Raw genomic sequence first — 23038 nt, forward strand, 5'->3', positions numbered from 1 at the left:
ATACACAGATATACAAATGTGCACACACACACAAAAGCTCATACTTTCCAATTCTCTAAAGCCTGTATAGTGGTTGAACACCTCCCTATCAGTGAGCATAACCAAAGTTGACCAAAGTTGACAACATAAACAAGTGTTTATGTCCTCAACGTGAAGCTCAGCCACACACACTCCTTGTGGTCAGCGAGAGCTTATGTTAGCTGTCCTTGTTCTTGATTGGTTAGGGGTGTGTGATGAGCTGCTGTGATCTGGGTGTGTGTTGGGGACTGGAGTGTGTTTGTTCCGTTGGTCGACATGGCAACCGATCTTACCTAGCGGGCAACATTACACGTCTGTCAAATATTTAACACACAAACACACATACACATAACTCACAGTCACATACAGTATACAGAACACACACTACATGACTGTCAAATATTTAACACTGCACTGCCATGGCTAGCACCAAACACCCCCCCCCAACCTTCTCACCTCACACACATACAGAAATGTGTCCACATACACACTCAAAAAGGTACACACACACACCACATAAAAATACGCACACTGGCATGTACAGCAGTGGAGGCTGCTGAGGGGAGGACGGCTCATAATAATGTCTGCAAAGGGGCGAAGGGAATGGCATCAAACACATGGTTTCCATGGAAACTTTGTGTTTGATGTATTTGATACCATTCCACTGGTTCCGCTCCAGTCATTACCACGAGCCCATCCTCCTCAATTAAGGTGCCACCAACCTCCTGTGATGTACAGACACAAACACACAGGCCCACAGATATGCACAGAGATCCACTCAAACAGGCCCACAGACAGTACAGACACACTCAAACAGGCCCACAGACAGTACAGACACACTCAAACAGGCCCACAGACAGTACAGACACACTCAAACAGGCCAACAGACAGTAAGGACACGCCCACACAGGCCCATAGACAGAACAGACACACCCAAACAGGCCCACAGACAGTACAGACACACTCAAACAGGCCCACAGACAGTACAGACACACTCAAACAGGCCCACAGACAGTACAGACACACTCAAACAGGCCAACAGACAGTAAGGACACGCCCAAACAGGCCCACAGACAGAACAGACACACTCAAACATGCCCACAGACAGAACAGACACACTCAAACAGGCCCACAGACAGTACAGACACACTCAAACAGGCCCACAGACAGTACAGACACACTCAAACAGGCCCACAGACAGTACAGACACGCCCACATAGGCCCACAGACAATACAGACACGCCCACACAGGCCCACAGACAGTAAGGACACGCCCACACAGGCCCACAGACAGTACAGACACACTCAAACAGGCCAACAGACAGTAAGGACACGCCCACACAGGCCCACAGACAGTACAGACACGTCCAAACAGGCCAACAGACAGAACAGACACACTCAAACATGCCCACAGACAGAACAGACACACTCAAACATGCCCACAGACAGTACAGACACACTCAAACAGGCCCACAAACAGTACAGACACGCTCACACAGGCTCACAGACAGTACAGACACGCCCACACAGGCCCAAGGACTGTACAGACACGCCCATACATGCCCACAGACAGTACAGACATACTCCGTCTCCTGTACATGCTTAATAGACTGCAGCTATTAAAAGTGTGGAAATAGAGCAATAATTGCTGTAGAACCAGGGCTAGAACAGACAGTGCATTTAACACGCACGCACACACGCACGCACGCACGCACGCACGCACGCACGCACGCACACACACACACACACACACACACACACACACACACACACACACACACACACACACACACACACACACACACACACACACACACACACACACACACACACACACACACACACACACACACACACACGTCCAGGGCTTGAACAGACAGTAGATTTAATAAGGAAGCATTTCTCTAGGCCACTATGAATTGCAGTGGGAAGATCTGACAGACTGGATGGTAATGGAAATATGCTGTCTCTCTGGGAATGAGACGGTTAAGGACTCACACAGCTCATTTTACTCTTAACGAGGAGAGAGACGTTGGGGTTGAAACACACTTGTGTAAGGCCACTTTACCTCTGCTTTTAAAACCACAGAGTTTAACACGACTCTCCCACTTAATTAAACACACTGTCTCCTAGTCTATATCAGCAAATCAGCCACTTTAACACACACACACAGAGAGAGACACACACTATTTTCAGCAATCAGAGACCATATCAGTCATCGGAACATTACATTTCATGTCTCCATGGAGACTTTGCATTGTGAGTGGTATTGTGTGTGTGTGTGTGTGTGTGTACTTATGTGGGTGTATATATGTGTGTGTGTGTGTGTATGTGTGTGTGTGTGTGTGTGTGTGTGTGTGTACTTATGTGGGTGTATATATATGTGTGTGTGTGTGTGTGTGTGTGTGTGTGTGTGTGTGTGTGTGTGTGTGTGTGTGTGTGTGTGTGTGTGTGTGTGTGTGTGTGTGTGTGTGTGTGTGTGTGTGTGTGTGTGTGTGTGTGTGTTTTAACCTTTAAGTTTCCTCTAACCTTTAATTACACCACAGCTGATCTGGCTCTTTCTTGGTGTGTTAGTCAAGTCAAGGTCACATTAATAGGCTGGCGAGGTGAGTGGCTCTCTTAATGCTGCAGAGCCACTGAATCAAATCATTAAAAAGACCTTAATTATCACTTAATTATTCCCACAATTCTCCAGCTTCAGCCTAGCGTGTGTGTGTGTGTGTGTGTGTGTGTGTGTGTGTGTGTGTGTGTGTGTGTGTGTGTGTGTGTGTGTGTGTGTGTGTGTGTGTGTGTGTGTGTGTGTGTGTGTGTGTGTGTGTGTGCGAGCGTGCGTGCGTGTGTGTGCGAGCGTGCGTGCGTGAGTGTGTGTGTGCATGTGTGTGTGCGTGTGTGTGTAGGCGTGTGTGTGGCCAGCCAGTGACGCGGAGAAGAGAGATTAACTCCGCCTTTGGAGTGTGAAAAGAAGGAGGGACTTAGAATAAAGGAGAGAAATGCACACACACACACACACTCCCCTGTTGTAGAGACAGGCGGTCAGAGCACGAAGTTCCTGGTTAAACGACTGATTACATAGTCAAACAAACAGAAACAGGCTGTGGTTAGTCAGTACTAACAGTAACAGTCAGCAGGACAATATGGCTCCTTCTTATCACCTCTCCATCTGATCTGAAACACAGGATGGTTGAAAACAATATGGCTTCACTTTCTACCTTCACTAGGCTAGTAGCTCACATCAGACTATACAGATACACCCTTTCTACCTTCACTAGACTAGATGTTCACATCAGACTATACAGATACACCCTTTCTACCTTCACTAGGCTGGTAGCTCACATCAGACTATACAGATACACCCTTTCTACCTTCACTAGGCTGGTAGCTCACATCAGACTATACAGATACACCCTTTCTACCTTCACTAGGCTAGTAGCTCACATCAGACTATACAGATACACCCTTTCTACCTTCACTAGGCTGGTAGCTCACATCAGACTATACAGATACACCCTTTCTACCTTCACTAGGCTGGTAGCTCACATCAGACTATACAGATACACCCTTTCTACCTTCACTAGGCTAGTAGCTCACATCAGACTATACAGATACACCCTTTCTACCTTCACTAGGCTAGTAGCTCACATCAGACTATACAGATACACCCTTTCTACCTTCACTAGGCTAGTAGCTCACATCAGACTATACAGATACACCCTTTCTACCTTCACTAGGCTAGTAGCTCACATCAGACTATACAGATACACCCTTTCTAACTTCACTAGACTAGATGTTCACATCAGACTATACAGATACACCCTTTCTACCTTCACTAGACTAGATGTTCACATCAGACTATACAGATACACCCTTTCTACCTTCACTAGACTAGATGTTCACATCAGACTATAAAGATACACCCTTTCTACCTTCACTAGACTAGATGTTCACATCAAACTATACAGATACACCCTTTCTACCTTCACTAGACTAGATGTTCACATCAGACTATACAGATACACCCTTTCTACCTTCACTAGACTAGATGTTCACATCAGACTATACAGATACACCCTTTCTAACTTCACTAGGCTAGATGTTCACATCAGACTATACAGATACACCCTTTCTACCTTCACTAGACTAGATGTTCACATCAGACTATACAGATACACCCTTTCTACCTTCACTAGACTAGATGTTCACATCAGACTATACAGATACACCCTTTCTACCTTCACTAGACTAGATGTTCACATCAAACTATACAGATACACCCTTTCTACCTTCACTAGACTAGATGTTCACATCAAACTATACAGATACACCCTTTCTACCTTCACTAGACTAGATGTTCACATCAGACTATACAGATACACCCTTTCTACCTTCACTAGACTAGATGTTCACATCAGACTATACAGATACACCCTTTCTACCTTCACTAGACTAGATGTTCACATCAGACTATACAGATACACCCTTTGATTCTCCAACAAAATGGCCGCTGCAGAACACCTGTCCCACCACCCCCATCCCACATGTACACACACCCCTCTGCTCAGACTGTTACCTCAGTGATAAGTCAGGCAGTCCATAAATAACATGGGTCTGTCTAACATCTGTCTCTGGCGCTATGGCGACGCCCTTGACATGCCAGGTACTGTAGGGCACCAAGATTTACGGGACGCCTCAAACCTCACTACACCCCCCCTTGCCCTGTATATACACACGCCCACCTCTGTCCAGGTGTTTCAGGTGAACATTAAATAACTATTTTTAAAGGAAAAAAGTTCAAACCGACGGCTATGATCGTCTCTCCATGGCTTCGGCAGCACATCTCCCCTAGAGGGACAGAACACTCCTGTTGGGTCATGCTACTGCATCTCTCTAACTCATTCACCCTTTTACCACGTAAGAGTCAACCTTTTATCTAGAAGGACGTGTGTGTGCGTATCTGATCATGCTAGTGGGTTTCTCTACACCCCCCGTTGAGAAGGCACTTCCAGCAGCTTCCCCGCACACATTATCCACTTATACACATTGCGGTAACGTGTACCTGCTTTAGTTGCTGGGAAAACTTGTTGTCTGGTAGTTTGTCTGTAAAGCTTGTCTCGCTCAGAGGCACAACAATAACGCACGGCCTTCATGGAGATGCAGAAGAGAGAGAGAGCAACAGAAACCGTGTACACCATACATCACACACGCACACACACGCACACACACACCGCCTCACTCTCACTGCTCTCTGTTATGCTTTGTGTTTCTGCAGCTAAGCCTAAGGTTTTCTTTCACAGCAGGCTTTTGAAGATTGAAATGTTGTTGACTCAATTGTCTTCCCTTTTCTCTTCCCCCCTCTCTCTCCTTCCTTCTCTCGCCCTCCCTCCCTCTCTCTCACTACCTCTCTCCCCCTTTCTCCCTCCCTCCCTACACCCTCTCTCTCCCTCACTCCCCCCTTTCTCTCTCCCTCCCTCCCTTCCTTCCCCATTTCTCCCTCCCTGCCTTTCTCCCCCCCTCCATCCCTCCCTTCCCCATTTATCCCTCCCCCCTCTCCCTCTCTCCCCCTCTCTCCCTCCCTTCCCCATTTCTCCCTCCCCCATTTCTCTCTCTCCCCCTCTCTCTCTCCCTCCCTTTCCCATTTCTCCCTCCCTTTCCCATTTCTCTCTCTCTCTCTCTCTCTCTCTCTCCCTCCCTCCCTCTCCCCCCTCTCCCCCTCTCTCCCCTCTCTCCCCCTCTCTCCCCCTCTCTCCCCCCTCTCTCCCCTCTCTCCCCCTCTCTCCCCTCCCTCCCTCCCTCCCTCCCTCCCCCCCCTCCCTCCCCCTCCCTCCCTCCCTCCCCCTCCCCTCCCTCCCTCCCCCTCCCTCCCTCCCTCCCTCCCTCCCTCCCTCTCTCTCCAGCTACAGGAGTACTATAAGAAGCAGCAGGAGCAGCTGCATCTTCAGCTTCTGACTCAGCAGCAGCAGCAGGCTGGGAAGCAGGCGGCCAAAGAGGTGAGACCCCTACGGAGCAATGTTATCAAGCGCACTTACAAGCACACTCGTACACAGTTGAAGTGGCCAACACGTCAGTTAGGGGATTGTGGAGTATGTTGGGCACATGGAGGTGAAGTGCTGTAACTTACAGAGCGTTTGTACTGGGGCAGAGCGCACACCTCTTCCACCCTCCTCTATTCATCCTCCACTTTCCCTATCTCCTACTGTCCTCTTATCCTCTCCTTCTCTCCTTTTCTCCTTCTCTCCTCTTCCGGTCTTCTTGCCTTTGTTGTGTAGTCTGGCTCTCCAAACAGGAGTTATAGTAGTGATGGAATATATGTCATTGTTCTGCACTAACACACCATGGTAAACCTCACTGATAGAGAGCTCTGCGTTAATAGAGCATAAGGATTCATTTACATGGTTTCTGCGTTATTTCTTGTGTGTGTGTGTGTTTGTGTGTGTGTGTTTGTGTGTGTGTGTGTCCGCACGCGTGCGTGAAGCCTGAGGTAAAATCCTTTTGTCGACTCACTATCGGAGTTGCCTGTCAATTAACCCCCGCAAGCATTGATAACTGTGCCAACACACACACTCCTCCACCAGGTCTAACCACACTAACAGGGATCCCGGTGGGTTTCAAGCAGGATCACAACACATAACGACAAAGAGCATCCAACAGATCACACCAGATTACTGTCATAGAGGGTGTGTTGGGAGGGGGCTTTGGTTCCATTTAGGCTTGTGAGTTGTCAGAGGTGTCTAAGAGAGCAATCATAAAGGGATTCTCTCACAAAAACAAACACACACTCATATACATGTTCATATTCCCCATCCAATCTTACACACATAGAGTACATGTTCCCCATCCAACCTTACACACATACACTCTCCCCATCCAGCCTGACATTTTCAGAGAGTAGAGGAGGGATGTGGTAGGGGCAGAGAAAAAGAGAATAGTGAGAGAGAGAAAAATGGGGAAAGAGAGGGAAGAGAGGGGAGAGAAGGGGGAGAGAGGGGGAGAGAGAGGGGGAGAGATGGGGGAGAGAGAGGGGAGAGAGGGGGAGGGGAGAGAGAGGGGGGAGAGAGGGGAGCAGGTAAGAAACAGAGAAGACTTCTAGGGAGCTCGTGGCCTCCAGAGACCATTGTGGGAATCGCATGAGGAGGCTCGGCCTAGATCTTCCCTCTTTTCTCCCTCCCACCTCTCTCATCCCCCTCTCCCTGTGGACCCTCTCCCCCCTTGCCTACAGCGGTCAGCCAACTCGACCGTGACCAAAGCAAACCAGTTGTGGTTGACTTGCATGTAGAGACCGTGTCTGATTCCTTTTCTATTTTTTTTACTCCTGTCCAATTCTCCGGTTATATTTTTCCTGTAACAAGCAGACAAGTGCAAACACTGGTCACACACACACAGACACACACACACACACACACACACACACACACACACACACACACACACACACACACACACACACACACACACACACACACACACACACACACACACACACACACACACACACACACACACACACACACACACACACACACACACACAGACAGACACAGAAACACACACACACACACACACACACACACACACACACACACACACACACACACACACACACACACACACACACACAAAGCTGATGTGTGATGGCTCACCGCTCCCACTGTTGTGGACATATATCCTCCCCTATGTACAGCTAAAGCCTGATCTACAGTCTAACTCACTGCCTTATAACAATCAATAGTCCAATGCCTCCAGCAGTACAACACTGGTGGTTTTCTTCTCTAGCTGGTGGTTAATTGAATGGTTAATGTCATTGATTGGCCAGAGTCTCCACTCACCTGGTGTCCCAGGTCTGAGAGGAAGAAAGAGAAGCAGCACTGCTGAGGACCTCGAGGCCCGGAGGTGCTCACCCTACTGGTTAGAATGGGTATGGCAGGTAGGTTACATAGGCCTACATAGGTCACCTACTTATCAAGTGCCTAGGGCATAGGGGTTAGATGAAGGGCCTAGGGGATACATTTATGGGGACTACAACACGTGAGTACTCAATCAGTCCTTCTTAACCTATTCTGATGAATAGTTGTAATAATAATAGACACATCAATTGGATGAATGGATAGATTCATTGAGTAAAAGCTCTGTGTGCTCTGCTGGTCACTCAACAGATGAAAGAGGGAGTGAGGGATGGAGTGAGGGATGGAGAGAGGGATGGAGTGAGGGATGGAGTGAGGGATGGAGAGAGAGATGGAGTGAGGGATGGAGAGAGGGATGGAGTGAGGGATGGAGTGAGGGATGGAGAGAGGGATGGAGTGAGGGATGGAGTGAGGGATGGAGTGAGGGATGGAGTGAGGGATGGAGTGAGGGATGGAGATGGAGTGAGGGATGGAGAGAGGGATGGAGAGAGGGATGGAGTGAGGGATGGAGAGAGAAATGGAGAGAGAGATGGAGAGAGAGATGGAGTGAGGGATGGAGTGAGGGATGGAGTGAGGGATGGAGAGAGAAATGGAGTGAGGGATGGAGAGAGGGATGGAGAGAGGGATGGAGTGAGGGATGGAGTGAGGGATGGAGAGAGAAATGGAGAGAGAGATGGAGAGAGAGATGGAGTGAGGGATAAAGAAAGGGAGAAAAATACAAATCTCCCCTGTCCATTTTTTAACATGTGTGTGTCAATGACTGACTTTTTGACCCCTCTGTATTCTCTGAATGTTCCAGTCGTTGTTTTCTGTGTAGAAGTGATTGCTGCAAGAGTGTGTGACTGGTGCATTGGAGCTGGTCAGAAGTCAGCTTAATGAAGTGACTGTCTGTCACACTAGACGTTTGGGACTGGCAGTGTGTGTGTGTGTGTGTGTGTGTGTGTGTGTGTGTGTGTGTGTGTGTGTGTGTGTGTGTGTGTGTGTGTGTGTGTGTGTGTGTGTGTGTGTGTGTGTGTGTGTGTGTGTGTGTGTGTGTGTGTGTGTGTGTGTGTGTGTGAGACTGGCAGGCTCAGACAGTGTGTGATGTGCTCATAAATCACGTTGACAGCCTGTTACTGCGCTAGCTTTGGCCACTCAGCCGCGGCTAATGTAAACAGAACACACACACAATGAGTTAAAGAACCGCTAGCATGTCTCTGGAGAGAGAGGGTGAGATAGAGGGAGGTGGGGGGGAAGATGGACAGACAGTACCAGGGAGAAGGAGAGATAGACCAAGGGAGGGAAAGTGTTGAACGCTACAAGAAAGCTTTAACAGCTTTTAGGTGGATATCAAGAGCTACAGATAAGGCCAGGAGGTTTTCCTGACCACATGACTAGACCAGGAAAAACTCTAGGTCCTGGTTACATGGTCAGGAAAATATCTAGCTGTATACACTAAAGTACATTGTGCTTGGTCTACGACAAGGTTGTTGAGTGTGTAGTTGTGACAGAAGTCAAGACAACAAGTGTAACATTGTAACTGGCGGGTCAGAGTCTCCTGCTGTTGGACTTCTCTTCCCTCTCTGGGGGGAATGCCTGTTGTGCTGACACAGTGACCCTCTGCCTCCCTATATATAAACACACACACAACCTACCTCCCCAGACGCCCAGTCTGGCAGGAAGTGACCTTGTGGCCTTCCTGTGAGTTCCTCCTGTCTGTTCAAAGGCTCGTCGGCCGCTGCTTGCTCTCTGATAGAAAAACCTCTATTTATTTATTTTTCCACCACTCATCTCCTCCTCTCTCTCTCTCTCTCTCTCTCTCTCTCTCTCTCTCTCTCTCTCTCTCTCTCTCTCTCTCTCTCTCTCTCTCTCTCTCTCTCTCTCTCTCTCTCTCTCTCTCTCTCTCTCTCTCTCTCTCTCTCTCTCTCTCTCTCTCTCTCTCTCTCTCTCTCTCTGTTCCTCTCTCTCTCTGTTCCTCTCTCTCTCTCTCTCTCTCTCTCTGTTTCTGTCTCTCTCTCTCTCTCTCTTTTCCTCTCTCTCTATCTGTTCCTGTCTCTCTCTCTCTCTCGCTCTCTCTCTCTGTTCCTCTCTCGCTCTCGCTCTCTCTATCTCTCTCTCTCTCTCTCTCTCTCTCTCTGTTCTCTCTCTGTTCTCTCTCTCTCTCTGTTCCTCTCTCTCTCTCTGTTCCTCTCTCTCTCTCTCTCTTTTCCTCTCTCTCTCTCTGTTCTCTCTCTCTCTCTCTCTCTCGCTCTCTCGCTCTCTCTCTCTGTTCCTCTCTCTCTCGCTCTCTCTCTCTCTCTCTCTCTCTCTCTCTCTGTTCCTCTCTCTCTCTGTCTCTCCTCTCCTTCTGTTATCTGGGGAAGATAAGGGCCATCTCTCAGGGGGGACATCAAACAGTGTAACACAGGCTTGGGCCGGCACCGACAGGGAAACCAGGAAAGGGGACATTTATCACCGCGACACGCACTGACGTTATCGCCACATGCCATGTAGTCTGTACCACTCACCCCTTCACCTCCTCCCTCCATCCCTTCCTTCCCTGCTTCCATCTCTCTCTTTCCGCAAGAGTCCCCATACAACATATTCAAGTTTTGGGGTCACAGTTTTACTTTCCAACACTGCTAGTCTGTGTGGAGTCTTTCAGACTCCATTTTACAATGTACCTGAGATGCATTGATGGAATGGGCTTCCTTAAACCTTAATACAAATGCTCTCCAATGGAGTGGGGTAGAAATACTGGGAAATACATTTTAGAGTTTTATCAACACGTAAGTACTTTCTCTCTCTTCTCTCCACAGCAGCAGATAGGTAACAAGCAGTTGGCCTTCCAGCAGCAGCTCATTCAGATGCAGCAACTTCAACAGCAGCACATCCTCAACCTGCAGAGACAAGGCCTGGTCTCCCTACAGCCCAGTAACCCCATGCAGAGCCTGCAGCAAGGTAAGCACACACAGCCTCACCTTTACCCTTACCTCTCAAAACCCATGACTTCCTTACCCACCAAATTCCCCCTCCTCCATACCTCCCTACTAGACATAGAGGTCCTGTTGCCAGTTGGTGGGAGTGTTTTAGTGCAAATAATGACAGTACTTAATAGCTAGCACTGCCCTCAGCCCAGCCATCATCTCAAGCTGTGCGCACACACACACACACACACACACACACACACACACACACACACACACACACACACACACACACACACACACACACACACACACACACACACACACACACACACACACACACACACACACACACACACAAAGCCCCAGTACCTACAGCCAGATGTGAAGCCTGTTAACTTAGTCAGCTCATAAAAGATAAAAGCTGGGCCTGATTGTTTGTGGAAGGCAGTCATTTGGATAATAAGTAAAATATGCCACCAAATTCAGAGCTCCAAGAGGGGAAAGGAGGGAGTATCTATGTGTGTCTGTGTTAATGCTTGAGATGAGCCAGACACACAGCCCTTCGTTCTTGTTTTGTCTCTCCCTAGTGTGTGTGTGTGTGTGTGTGTGTGTGTGTGTGTGTGTGTGTGTGTGTGTGTGTGTGTGTGTGTGTGTGTGTGTGTGTGTGTGTGTGTGTGTGTGTGTGTATGCTCGGCTCTTCATAACCAACCCCAGCTTTAAGCACACACACACACACACACACACACACACACACACACACACACACACACACACACACACACACACACACACACACACACACACACACACACACACACACACACAGTGCTTTGGCGTTCCAAAGTGGCCGCAACATTACTAAATCCCCGACTGGCAAGAACACACACAGACCAGGATAGAGTTTCCTCCCCCATCTTCCCTCCCTCTCTCCCCCTCCCTCGCCTCTCTCTCTCTGTATCGCACTAGCAACCCCCACCCCTCAGTTTTGCAGGCCTAGACTTTTTACTCCAGGCTTCACCTCTAAAAGTACTGCACACTGAATGAGTGTGAAAGACAGACTGTAGACGTTTTAAAAGTAGAAGAGTGGAATTTATCAGACAGCTTTAAACCCTGGGCTTTGGCATCTCCCCCTCTTCCTTTCTCTCTATCTCTCAGTCTGTCTTTCTCTCTTTCTCTCCTCTTCCTCTCTCTCTCTGTCCTCTTCTTCTATCTTACTCACTCTCTCCCTCTCGTCAGAGTGGAATTTCCCTGCAGTGTGAAAGAGCCTGTCCATTGTGACGGCTCAGCCAGGCGTGAGGAAGAGCATTCCTCTGGTCAGCCATGCCACACACACACACACACACAGACACAGACACAGACACAGACACAGACACAGACACAGACACAGACACAGACACAGACACAGACACAGACACAGACACAGACACACACACACACACACAGACACAGACACAGACACAGACACAGACACAGACACACACACACACACACACACACACACACACACACACAGACACACAGACACACACACACACACACACACACACACACACACACACACACACACACACACACACACACACACAGCCTGGTAGCCCTGCCACTCTGAGCCCCACTACACATGGAGTGTGTGTTTGTGTGTGCGCTCCACTGCTCCACATCAGCGTCCCTCCATCAGTCCGGTATGCATGTGTACATGTGTGTGTGGTGGGCAGATTGTCTATTGAGTTTATAGAGTATATATACTTCATATTAGTTTTAGCATACATAGCTTACTGTTGGCTGTTGCAAACACTGAGAAACTGTAAATGAATCGTACCTTTACATTTACTTTATTCGCTGTCGATTGGGGCGACTTCATTTCCGTGTTAATCTAACTTGACCCAGGCATAATTTCTATGCTGATAGACATCTAGACACACACACTAGTGGACAGACAGACAGACAGATATCTGGTATCCAATAAAGATAGCTGGCAGTTTAAATCTATTCACACAGACACGTACCTGTACATGCATACACTCTCTCTCTCAAACACACACAGATATACACACACAGTTCCATTTCTCTAGAGTGAGGATTTTGTTTTGGCTGGCTGAGAGGAGAATGTAGAAGCAGCAGACATAATATTTGGATTTCTGTTAGGATTGTGTATGTTCATGTGTGTGTACGTGTGTGCGCGTGTGTGTCTTTCAGGGACAGCTTGGGCCAGATGCAGAGGGGGCCAGGGGGTCAGGTGTGTGTTATGGGGGGTTGCTGGGTGGACCTATCTATCCTCTCACAGTGAAATATGAGGAGAAATAGCTATAACATACACACACACACATACACACGCACCCAAACACACTCAGACACAGCGCAGCAACAGAAGAAGCTTTGCTAGCATTGGACAACAATAATTACTAACAGGGAAGGCTGGGGAATAGGGGAGATGTAGAAAGATAACAAAACCTACATAAATTAGCCTTTAGATTCCTTCAGTTCATACCCCATCATTTTCCTCATACTTAACCACTCCCAGGGGCTTGGCCCACAGAGTCTCTCTGCGTGTGAGTGTGTGTGTGAGTCTCTCTGTGTGTGAGTGTGTGTGTGAGTCTCTCTGTGTGTGAGTGGGTGTGTGAGTCTCTCTGCGTGTGAGTGTGTGTGTGAGTCTCTCTGTGTGTGAGTGTGTGTGTGAGTCTCTCTGTGTGTGAGTGGGTGTGTAAGTCTCTCTGCGTGTGAGTGTGTGTGTGAGTCTCTCTGTGTGTGAGTCTCTCTTTGTGTGAGTTTCTCTTTGTGTGAGTCTCTCTGTGTGTGAGTGGGTGTGTAAGTCTCTCTGTGTGTGAGTGTGTGTGAGTCTCTCTGCGTGTGAGTGTGTGTGTGAGTCTCTCTGTGTGTGAGTCTCTCTTTGTGTGAGTTTCTCTTTGTGTGAGTCTCTCTTTGTGTGAGTCTCTCTGTGTGTGAGTGTGTGTGTGAGTCTCTCTGTGTGTGAGTCTCTCTTTGTGTGAGTCTCTCTGTGTGTGAGTCTCTCTTTGTGTGAGTCTCTCTTTGTGTGAGTCTCTCTTTGTGTAACTGGATGGTGGTTTTGTGAGTAAAATCTAATATCCAATAACTAAATCTACACTCTTCTCTCCTCTCATCCCTCACTCTCCTCTTCTCTCATCCCTCACTCTCCTCTTCTCTCATCCCTCACTCTCCTCTCCTCTCATCCCTCACTGTCCTCTCCTCTCATCCCTCACTCTCCTCATCCCTCACTGTCCTCTCCTCTCCTCTCATCCCTCACTGTCCTCTCCTCTCATCCCTCACCCGCCTCTTCTCTCATCCCTCACTCTCCTCATCCCTCACTGTCCTCTCCTCCCCTCTCATCCCTCACTCTCCTCTCATGCCTCACTGTCCTCTCCTCTCACCCCTCACCCCCCCCTGCAGCCATGTGTCCTGGGGACCTGCAGCAGCTGTGGAAGGAGGTGTCGGGGGTGCAGTCTGCAGAGGAGGCCCTGAAGCAGCAGCAGACTGGAGAGGGTCTGGACCTCAGCACCAACTCTACCTCAACCTCCTTCCCCAAAGCAAACACACGCAGCAGCCTGCACAATGGACAGGACAACCACACCCCAAAGAGAGACAGATACAGAGACAGGTACAGAGAATGGTACAGAGACAGATATAGAGACAGATATAGAGAAAGGTACAGAGACAGATATAGAGACAGATATAGAGAAAGGTACAGAGACAGGTACAGAGACAGGTACAGAGACAGGTACAGAGACAGATATAGAGACAGGTACAGAGACAGATACAGAGACAGGTACAGAGACAGGTACAGAGACAGGTACAGAGACAGGTACAGAGACAGATATAGAGACAGGTACAGAGACAGATATAGAGACAGGTACATAGACAGGTACAGAGACAGGTACAGAGACAGGTACAGAGACAGATATAGAGAAAGGTACAGAGACAGGTACAGAGACAGATATAGAGACAGGTACAGAGACAGGTACAGAGACAGATATAGAGACAGGTACAGAGACAAATATAGAGACAGGTACATAGACAGGTACATAGACAGGTACATAGACAGGTACAGAGACAGGTACAGAGACAGGTACAGAGACAGGTACAGAGACAGATATAGAGACAGGTACAGAGACAGATATAGAGACAGGTACAGAGACAGGTACATAGACAGGTACAGAGACAGGTACAGAGACAGGTATAGAGACAGGTACAGAGACAGGTACAGAGACAGGTACAGAGACAGATATAGAGACAGGTACAGAGACAGGTACAGAGACAGGTACAGAGACAGATATAGAGACAGGTACAGAGACAGGTACAGAGACAGGTACAGAGACAGGTACAGAGACAGATACAGAGACAGGTACAGAGACAGGTACAGAGACAGATACAGAGACAGGTACAGAGACAGGTACAGAGACAGGTACAGAGACAGAGACAGGTATAGAGACAGGTACAGAGACAGGTACAGAGACAGATACAGAGACAGATACAGAGACAGGTACAGAGACAGGTACAGAGACAGGTACAGAGACAGATATAGAGACAGGTACAGAGACAGGTACAGAGACAGGTACAGAGACAGATATAGAGACAGGTACAGAGACAGATATAGAGACAGGTACAGAGACAGGTACAGAGACAGGTACAGAGACAGGTACAGAGACAGATATAGAGACAGGTACAGAGACAGGTACAGAGACAGGTACAGAGACAGGTACAGAGACAGATACAGAGACAGGTACAGAGACAGGTACAGAGACAGGTATAGAGACAGGTACAGAGACAGATACAGAGACAGGTACAGAGACAGATACAGAGACAGGTACAGAGACAGGTACAGAGACAGGTATAGAGACAGGTACAGAGACAGATACAGAGACAGGTACAGAGACAGATACAGAGACAGGTACAGAGACAGGTACAGAGACAGATACAGAGACAGGTACAGAGACAGGTACAGAGACAGATATAGAGACAGGTACAGAGACAGATACAGAGACAGATACAGAGACAGGTACAGAGACAGGTACAGAGACAGGTACAGAGACAGATACAGAGACAGATACAGAGACAGATACAGAGACAGGTACAGAGACAGGTACAGAGACAGATACAGAGACAGGTACAGAGACAGATACAGAGACAGGTACAGAGACAGGTACAGAGACAGATACAGAGACAGGTACAGAGACAGGTACAGAGACAGGTACAGAGACAGATACAGAGACAGGTACAGAGACAGATACAGAGACAGGTACAGAGACAGGTACAGAGACAGGTACAGAGACAGATACAGAGACAGGTACAGAGACAGATACAGAGACAGGTACAGAGACAGATACAGAGACAGGTACAGAGACAGGTACAGAGACAGATACAGAGACAGGTACAGTTGGGTGCTTTATAAACGTTTCATATGAATGCACCATCGGGGCCATATTTCAGAAATGTATTTTATTATCTGGGTTATTGTTAGATGACTGTGTCCCCCGGCGTGAGCTTGTTACGCGATGCACTGCCAGAGAACTGGAATTTTGAAAAGCTGACACACACACACATGCTCACACACACACACATATGCTCACACATCTGATAGAGCTAGAGAGAATGTGATGTGGTCAAAAGTTTTGAGAATGACACAAATATGAATTTCCACAAAGTTTGCTGCTTCAGTGTCTTTAGATATTTTTATCAGATGTTACTATGGAATATTGAAGGATAATTACAAGCATTTCATAAGTGTCAAAGGCTTTTATTGACAATTACATGAAGTTGATGCAAAGAGTCAATATTTGCAGTGTTGACCCTTCTTTTTCTAGACCTCTGCAATCTGCCCTGGCATGCTGCCAATTAACTTCTGGGCCACATCCTGACTGATGGCAGCCCATTCTTGCATAATCAATGCTTGGAGATGTTGTTCCTGGAGAGAAGTGGCTTCTTTGCTGCCCTTCTTGACACCAGGCCATCCTCCAAAAGTCTTCTCTCCTAGAAGTTCTTGATGATCCGATAAATGGTTGATTTAGGTGCAATCTTACTGGCAGCAATATCCTTGCCTGTAAAGCCCTTTTTGTGCAAAGCAATGATGACGGCCCATATTTCCTTGCAGGTAACCATGATTGACAGAGGACGAACAATGATTCCAAGCACCACCCTCCTTTTGAAGCTTCCAGTCTGTTATTCAAACTCAATTGACCTCATCCCGTCAGTTGAGGATGCCTGGTCATTCTTTAAAAGTAACTTCCTCACCATTTTAGATAAGCATGCTCCGTTCAAAAAATGCAGAACCAAGAACAGATACAGCCCTTGGTTCACTCCAGACCTGACTGCCCTCGACCAGCACAAAAACATCCTGTGGCGGACTGCAATAGCATCGAATAGCCCCCGTGATATGCAACTGTTCAGGGAAGTCAGGAACCAATACACGCAGTCAGTCAGGAAAGCTAAGGCCAGCTTCTTCAGGCAGAAGTTTGCATCCTGTAGCTCCAACTCCAAAAAGTTCTGGGACACTGTGAAGTCCATGGAGAACAAGAGCACCTCCTCCCAGCTGCCCACTGCACTGAGGCTAGGAAACACGGTCTCCACCGATAAATCCATGATTATCGAAAACTTCAATAAGCACTTCTCAACGGCTGGCCATGCCTTCCGCCTGGCTACTCCAACCTCGGCCAACAGCTCCGCCCCCGTAGTTCCTCACCCAAGCCTCTCCAGGTTCTCCTTTACCCAAATCCAGATAGCAGATGTTCTGAAAGAGCTGCAAAACCTGGACCCGTACAAATCAGCTGGGCTTGACAATCTGGACCCGCTATTTCTGAAACTATCTGCCGCCATTGTCGCAATCCCTATTACCAGCCTGTTCAACCTCTCTTTCATATCGTCTGAGATCCCCAAGGATTGAAAGCTGCCGCAGTCATCCCCTCTTCAAAGGGGGAGACACCCTGGACCCAAACTGCTATAGACCTATATCCATCCTGCCCTGCCTATCTAAGGTCTTCGAAAGCCAAGTCAACAAACAGGTCACTGACCATCTCGAATCCCACCGTACCTTCTCCGCTGTGCAATCTGGTTTCCGAGCCGGTCACGGGTGCACCTCAGCCACACTCAAGGTACTAAATGATATCATAACCGCCATCGATAAAAGACAGTACTGTGCAGCCGTCTTCATCGACCTCGCCAAGGCTTTCGACTCTGTCAATCACCAAATTCTTATCGGCAGACTCAACAGCCTCGGTTTTTCGGATGACTGCCTTGCCTGGTTCACCAATTACTTTGCAGACAGAGTTCAGTGTGTCAAATCGGAGGGCATGCTGTCCGGTCCTCTGGCAGTCTCTATGGGGGTGCCACAGGGTTCAATTCTCGGGCCGACTCTTTTCTCTGTATATATCAATGATGTTGCTCTTGCTGCGGGCGATTCCCTGATCCACCTCTACGCAGACGACACCATTCTATATACTTTCGGCCCGTCATTGGACACTGTGCTATCCAACCTCCAAACGAGCTTCAATGCCATACAGCACTCCTTCCGTGGCCTCCAACTGCTCTTAAACGCGAGTAAAACCAAATGCATGCTTTTCAACCGATCGCTGCCTGCACCCGCATGCCCGACTAGCATCACCACCCTGGATGGTTCCAACCTTGAATATGTGGACATCTATAAGTACCTAGGTGTCTTGCTAGACTGCAAACTCTCCTTCCAGACTCACATCAAACATCTCCAATCAAAAATCAAATCCAGAGTCGGCTTTCTATTCCGCAACAAAGCCTCCTTCACTCACGCTGCCAAGCTTACCCTAGTAAAACTGACTATCCTACCGATCCTCGACTTCGGCGATGTCATCTACAAAATGGCTTCCAACACTCTACTCAGCAAACTGGATGCAGTCTATCACAGTGCCATCCGTTTTGTCACTAAAGTACCTTATACCACCCACCACTGCGACTTGTATGCTCTAGTCGGCTGGCCCTCACTACATATTCGTCGCCAGACCCACTGGCTCCAGGTCATCTACAAGTCCATGCTAGGTAAAGCTCCGCCTTATCTCAGTTCACTGGTCACGATGGCAACACCCATCCGTAGCACGCGCTCCAGCAGGTGTATCTCACTGATCATCCCTAAAGCCAACACCTCATTTGCCGCCTTCGTTCCAGTACTCTGCTGCCTGTGACTGGAACGAATTGCAAAAATCGCTGAAGTTGGAGACTTTTATCTCCTCACCAACTTCAAACATCAGCTATCCGAGCAGCTAACCGATCGCTGCAGCTGTACATAGTCTATTGGTAAATAGCTCACCCTTTTTCACCTACCTCATTCCCATACTGTTTTTATACTGTTTTTATTTATTTACTTTTCTGCTCTTTTGCACACCAATATCTCTACCTGTACATGCCCATCTGATCATTTATCACTCCAGTGTTAATCTGCAAAATTGTATTATTCGCCTACCTCATGCCTTTTGCACACATTGTATATAGACTGCCCATTTTTTTTTCTACTGTGTTATTGACTTGCTAATTGTTTACTCCATGTGTAACTCTGTGTTGTCTGTTCACACTGCTATGCTTTATCTTGGCCAGGTCGCAGTTGCAAATGAGAACTTGTTCTCAACTAGCCTACCTGGTTAAATAAAGGTGAAATAAAAATAAAAATAAATAAATAAAAAATCAGCATGACAGAGTGATCTCCAGCCTTGTCCTCGTCAACACTCACACCTGTGTTAACGAGAGAATCACTGACATGTTGTCAGCTGGTCCTTTTGTGGCAGGGCTGAAATGCAGTGGAAATGTTTTGGGGGGATTCAGTTAATTTGCATGGCAAAGAGGGACTTTGCAATGAATTGCAATTCATTTGATCACTCTTCATAACATTCTGGAGTAAATGCAAATTGCCATCATACAAACTGAGGCAGCAGACTTTGTGAGAATTAATATTTGTGTCATTCTCAAACCTTGTGTGCTCCATGTGCCCTGTAGAAGAACTGTGCTGGACGTAATTCACACGTAGTTACTATGTCTTTAGACTGCCATGATGTGCGTATCTGTATGTAAGGTGTGTGTGTATAGTGTTAAGTACTGTGTAATAAGCTGGTGTGTGTAATATTCTAGTGTAAACGGCCCTCAGGTCATTTGATATGTGGTTTTCTCATGTGTTTTCTGGAGTGGAGCACAAACTACTACTCTACTGCCGTCCAGGGGCCAGTTTGGCATGGGTGTGTCTGGGTGAACATTATGAGATGAGGAGGAAGAGGAGGAGGAGGAGGAGGAGGAGGGGGAGGAAGGGGAGGAAGATAAGGGGGAGGAGGAAGAGGAGGAGGAAGAGGGGGAGGAGGGGGAGGAAGGGGAGGAAGATAAGGGGGAGGAGGAAGAGGAGGAGGAAGAGGGGAGGAGGATGAAGAGGGGGAGGAGGAGTGAATGAGGAAGGGGTGACCTGAGAAATGGTTTGTTCGAATGTGAGCACAAAGTAGAAAAATTGTTGTGTGTATGTAGTGTTATTCGTTGTGTGTGTTTTTGGTTGTGTGTGTTTGTTTGTTGGGGCATGTGTGTGTTCAGGGGAGATGTATGTTTCAGATTGTGTGTGTTTGTTGGGTATGTATTCACCCTTGGGTTGTGTTCATTTAATCTTTAAGAGCAAGACTCTTTGAATGGATCTCCTCCTTCAGCAAGGCAGACCTCGGAGATGAACACCTCATGCCTTACACCAAAGGCGGCCCACTATCCAGCAGCCAGTGAGTAACTCACACTCAGAAACACACACAGACCTGACATGCTGAGAATGAGGACATGCTCCCTCTGTGTGGGGGAAGTATAAGAGAGCTAGCTCCTGTGACATTTGACTGGCCCGTGCTAACACTACCCTAGCATTGCTAATAGGGAGGCAGAGGAGACTGAAGGGAGGAGAAAGGAGGGGGCTAGCATGCTACAGATAATGCATGTCTGATGTGGACTGGTGTGTGGTTGCCAGTAGTTTGTCGCTTCTGCAGTCTAAGCAGCTTCTGAACTGAGCGGAGTCAACCACAGCCAACACGCACGCACGCACGCACGCACGCACGCACGCACGCACGCACGCACGCACGCACGCACGCACGCACGCACGCACGCACGCACGCACGCACGCACGCACGCACGCACGCACGCACGCACGCACGCACGCACGCACACACACACACACACACACACACACACACACACACACACACACACACACACACACAGCACATCTGCCCAATGAGAGAGGAATAGGGGAGGAGAAGAAGGGAAAAGAGAGGAAGGAGAGGAGGGGATGAGAATGCGCTTGTCTTTGGGATGGTCCCATCTGTGAGAGGGATGGTTTGTGTTATACAACCCTGTGATGTGGATCTGGCAGAAGCCTCAACCTCCTCCACACACACAGACACACACACAGACACACACACAGACACACACACAGACACAGACACACGAACACAAACACATGTGAACATTGCTGTTCCAGCCTGTATGTCTCTGGATGCTGGTAGATTTCATGTAAATAAACTGTGAACTCTCTGTGGGAGTTTGTCAGACATGAGGCCAGGCTGGTTCAAACCTCATCTGCAGCACAATGTGAACCCTGTACACTGGCTACTGGACACACACCAAACACACACAGCCACTGGACCTGCCGTCACTAGCCTGGATCCGGCCCAAACCAGAATCAGCATCCCAGAGCTACACACGCACGCACGCACGCACGCACGCACGCACGCACGCACGCACTCACTCACTCACTCACTCACTCACTCACTCACTCACTCACTCACTCACTCACTCACTCACTCACTCACACACACACAGAACTGTCTCACCACAATAAAGCATACAGCCAGGTCTCAGAACAACCGGCGTATGAAGGGATAAGACCGCCGCCCCACTCACCAATCATGCGGGCCTTATGGGTCTCTCTGCCCGGCCATACTGACTAGAGAGGGGGGTGGGGACTGGGGCATTGTGAGGATGAACGTTTGAAACGGAGGAACACACACACCATTCTGCTCTTAGCTTCATGTTCACCACGATCTTATGACAGTAAGGGAACTATGGCCTTAGTGTGGAACAATGGATGCTTGCACTGTTTGTGTGCTTTTGCTGCTCAGAGGCATGTGTCTGTGGTTCTGATGTGTGCTTTATTTCATCTGTCAATGGTCATCTCAAATGAGATCACTAATTCCTGTTCCCTTACAGTATGTGTTGTCTATACAGTATGTGTTGTCTATACAGTATGTGTTGTCTATACAGTAAGTGTTGTCTGTACAGTATGTGTTGTCTATACAGTATGTGTTGTCTATACAGTATGTGTTGTCTATACAGTATGTGTTGTCTGTACAGTATGTGTTGTCTATACAGTAAGTGTTGTCTGTACAGTATGTGTTGTCTATACAGTATGTGTTGTCTATACAGTATGTGTTGTCTATACAGGAAGTGTTGTCTGTACAGTATGTGTTGTCTATACAGTATGTGTTATCTGTACAGTATGTGTTGTCTGTACAGTATGTGTTGTCTATACAGCATGTGTTGTCTTTACAGTATGTGTTGTCTATACATTATGTGTTGTCTATACAGTAAGTGTTGTCTGTACAGTATGTGTTGTCTATACAGCATGTGTTGTCTATACAGTATGTGTTGTCTGTACAGTATGTGTTGTCTGTACAGTATGTGTTGTCTATACAGTATGTATTGACTGTACAGTATGTGTTGTCTATACTGTATGTGTTGTCTATACAGCATGTGTTGTCTTTACAGTATGTGTTGTCTATACATTATGTGTTGTCTATACAGTAAGTGTTGTCTGTATAGTATTTGTTGTCTATACAGCATGTGTTGTCTATACAGTATGTGTTGTCTGTACAGTGTGTTGTCTATACAGTATGTGTTATCTGTACAGTATGTGTTGTCTGTACAGTATGTGTTGTCTATACAGTATGTGTTGTCTATACAGTATGTGTTGTCTGTACAGTATGTGTTGTCTATACAGTATGTGTTGTCTGTACAGCATGTGTTGTCTTTACAGTATGTGTTGTCTATACAGTATGTGTTGTCTGTACAGTATGTGTTGTCTATACAGTATGTGATGTCTGTACAGTATGCCTGTAGAGTATGTGTTGTTTATACAGTATATGTTGTCTGTACAGTATGTGTTGTCTATACAGTATGTGATGTCTGTACAGTGTGCCTGTACAGTATGTGTTGTCTATACAGTATGTGTTGTCTATACAGCATGTGTTGTCTATA

At 47.6% G+C, this 23038-nt stretch overlaps 1 protein-coding gene across 10 annotated transcripts in view; it reads left to right on the forward strand.

The window, feature by feature from the left end:
• LOC118373815 (forkhead box protein P4-like) overlaps positions 1–23038 on the forward strand; it is a 181568-nt gene that overhangs the window by 121866 nt on the left and 36664 nt on the right. For 4 of the 10 annotated variants that reach the window (XM_052526847.1, XM_052526844.1, XM_052526849.1 and 1 more), the window contains 5 exons: positions 5910–6002; positions 7826–7936; positions 10691–10832; positions 14207–14414; positions 20419–20517. In XM_052526847.1, coding sequence (XP_052382807.1) covers positions 5910–6002; positions 7826–7936; positions 10691–10832; positions 14207–14414; positions 20419–20517 — 653 coding nt within the window. The remainder of the gene's footprint in view (positions 1–5909; positions 6003–7825; positions 7937–10690; positions 10833–14206; positions 14415–20418; positions 20518–23038) is intronic. The other 6 variants (XM_052526850.1, XM_052526854.1, XM_052526848.1 and 3 more) reach the window with 5 other exon arrangements.

Source organism: Oncorhynchus keta, chromosome 10 (assembly GCF_023373465.1).
Source record: "Oncorhynchus keta strain PuntledgeMale-10-30-2019 chromosome 10, Oket_V2, whole genome shotgun sequence".
In the NCBI taxonomy this organism is placed as follows: domain Eukaryota; kingdom Metazoa; phylum Chordata; class Actinopteri; order Salmoniformes; family Salmonidae; genus Oncorhynchus; species Oncorhynchus keta.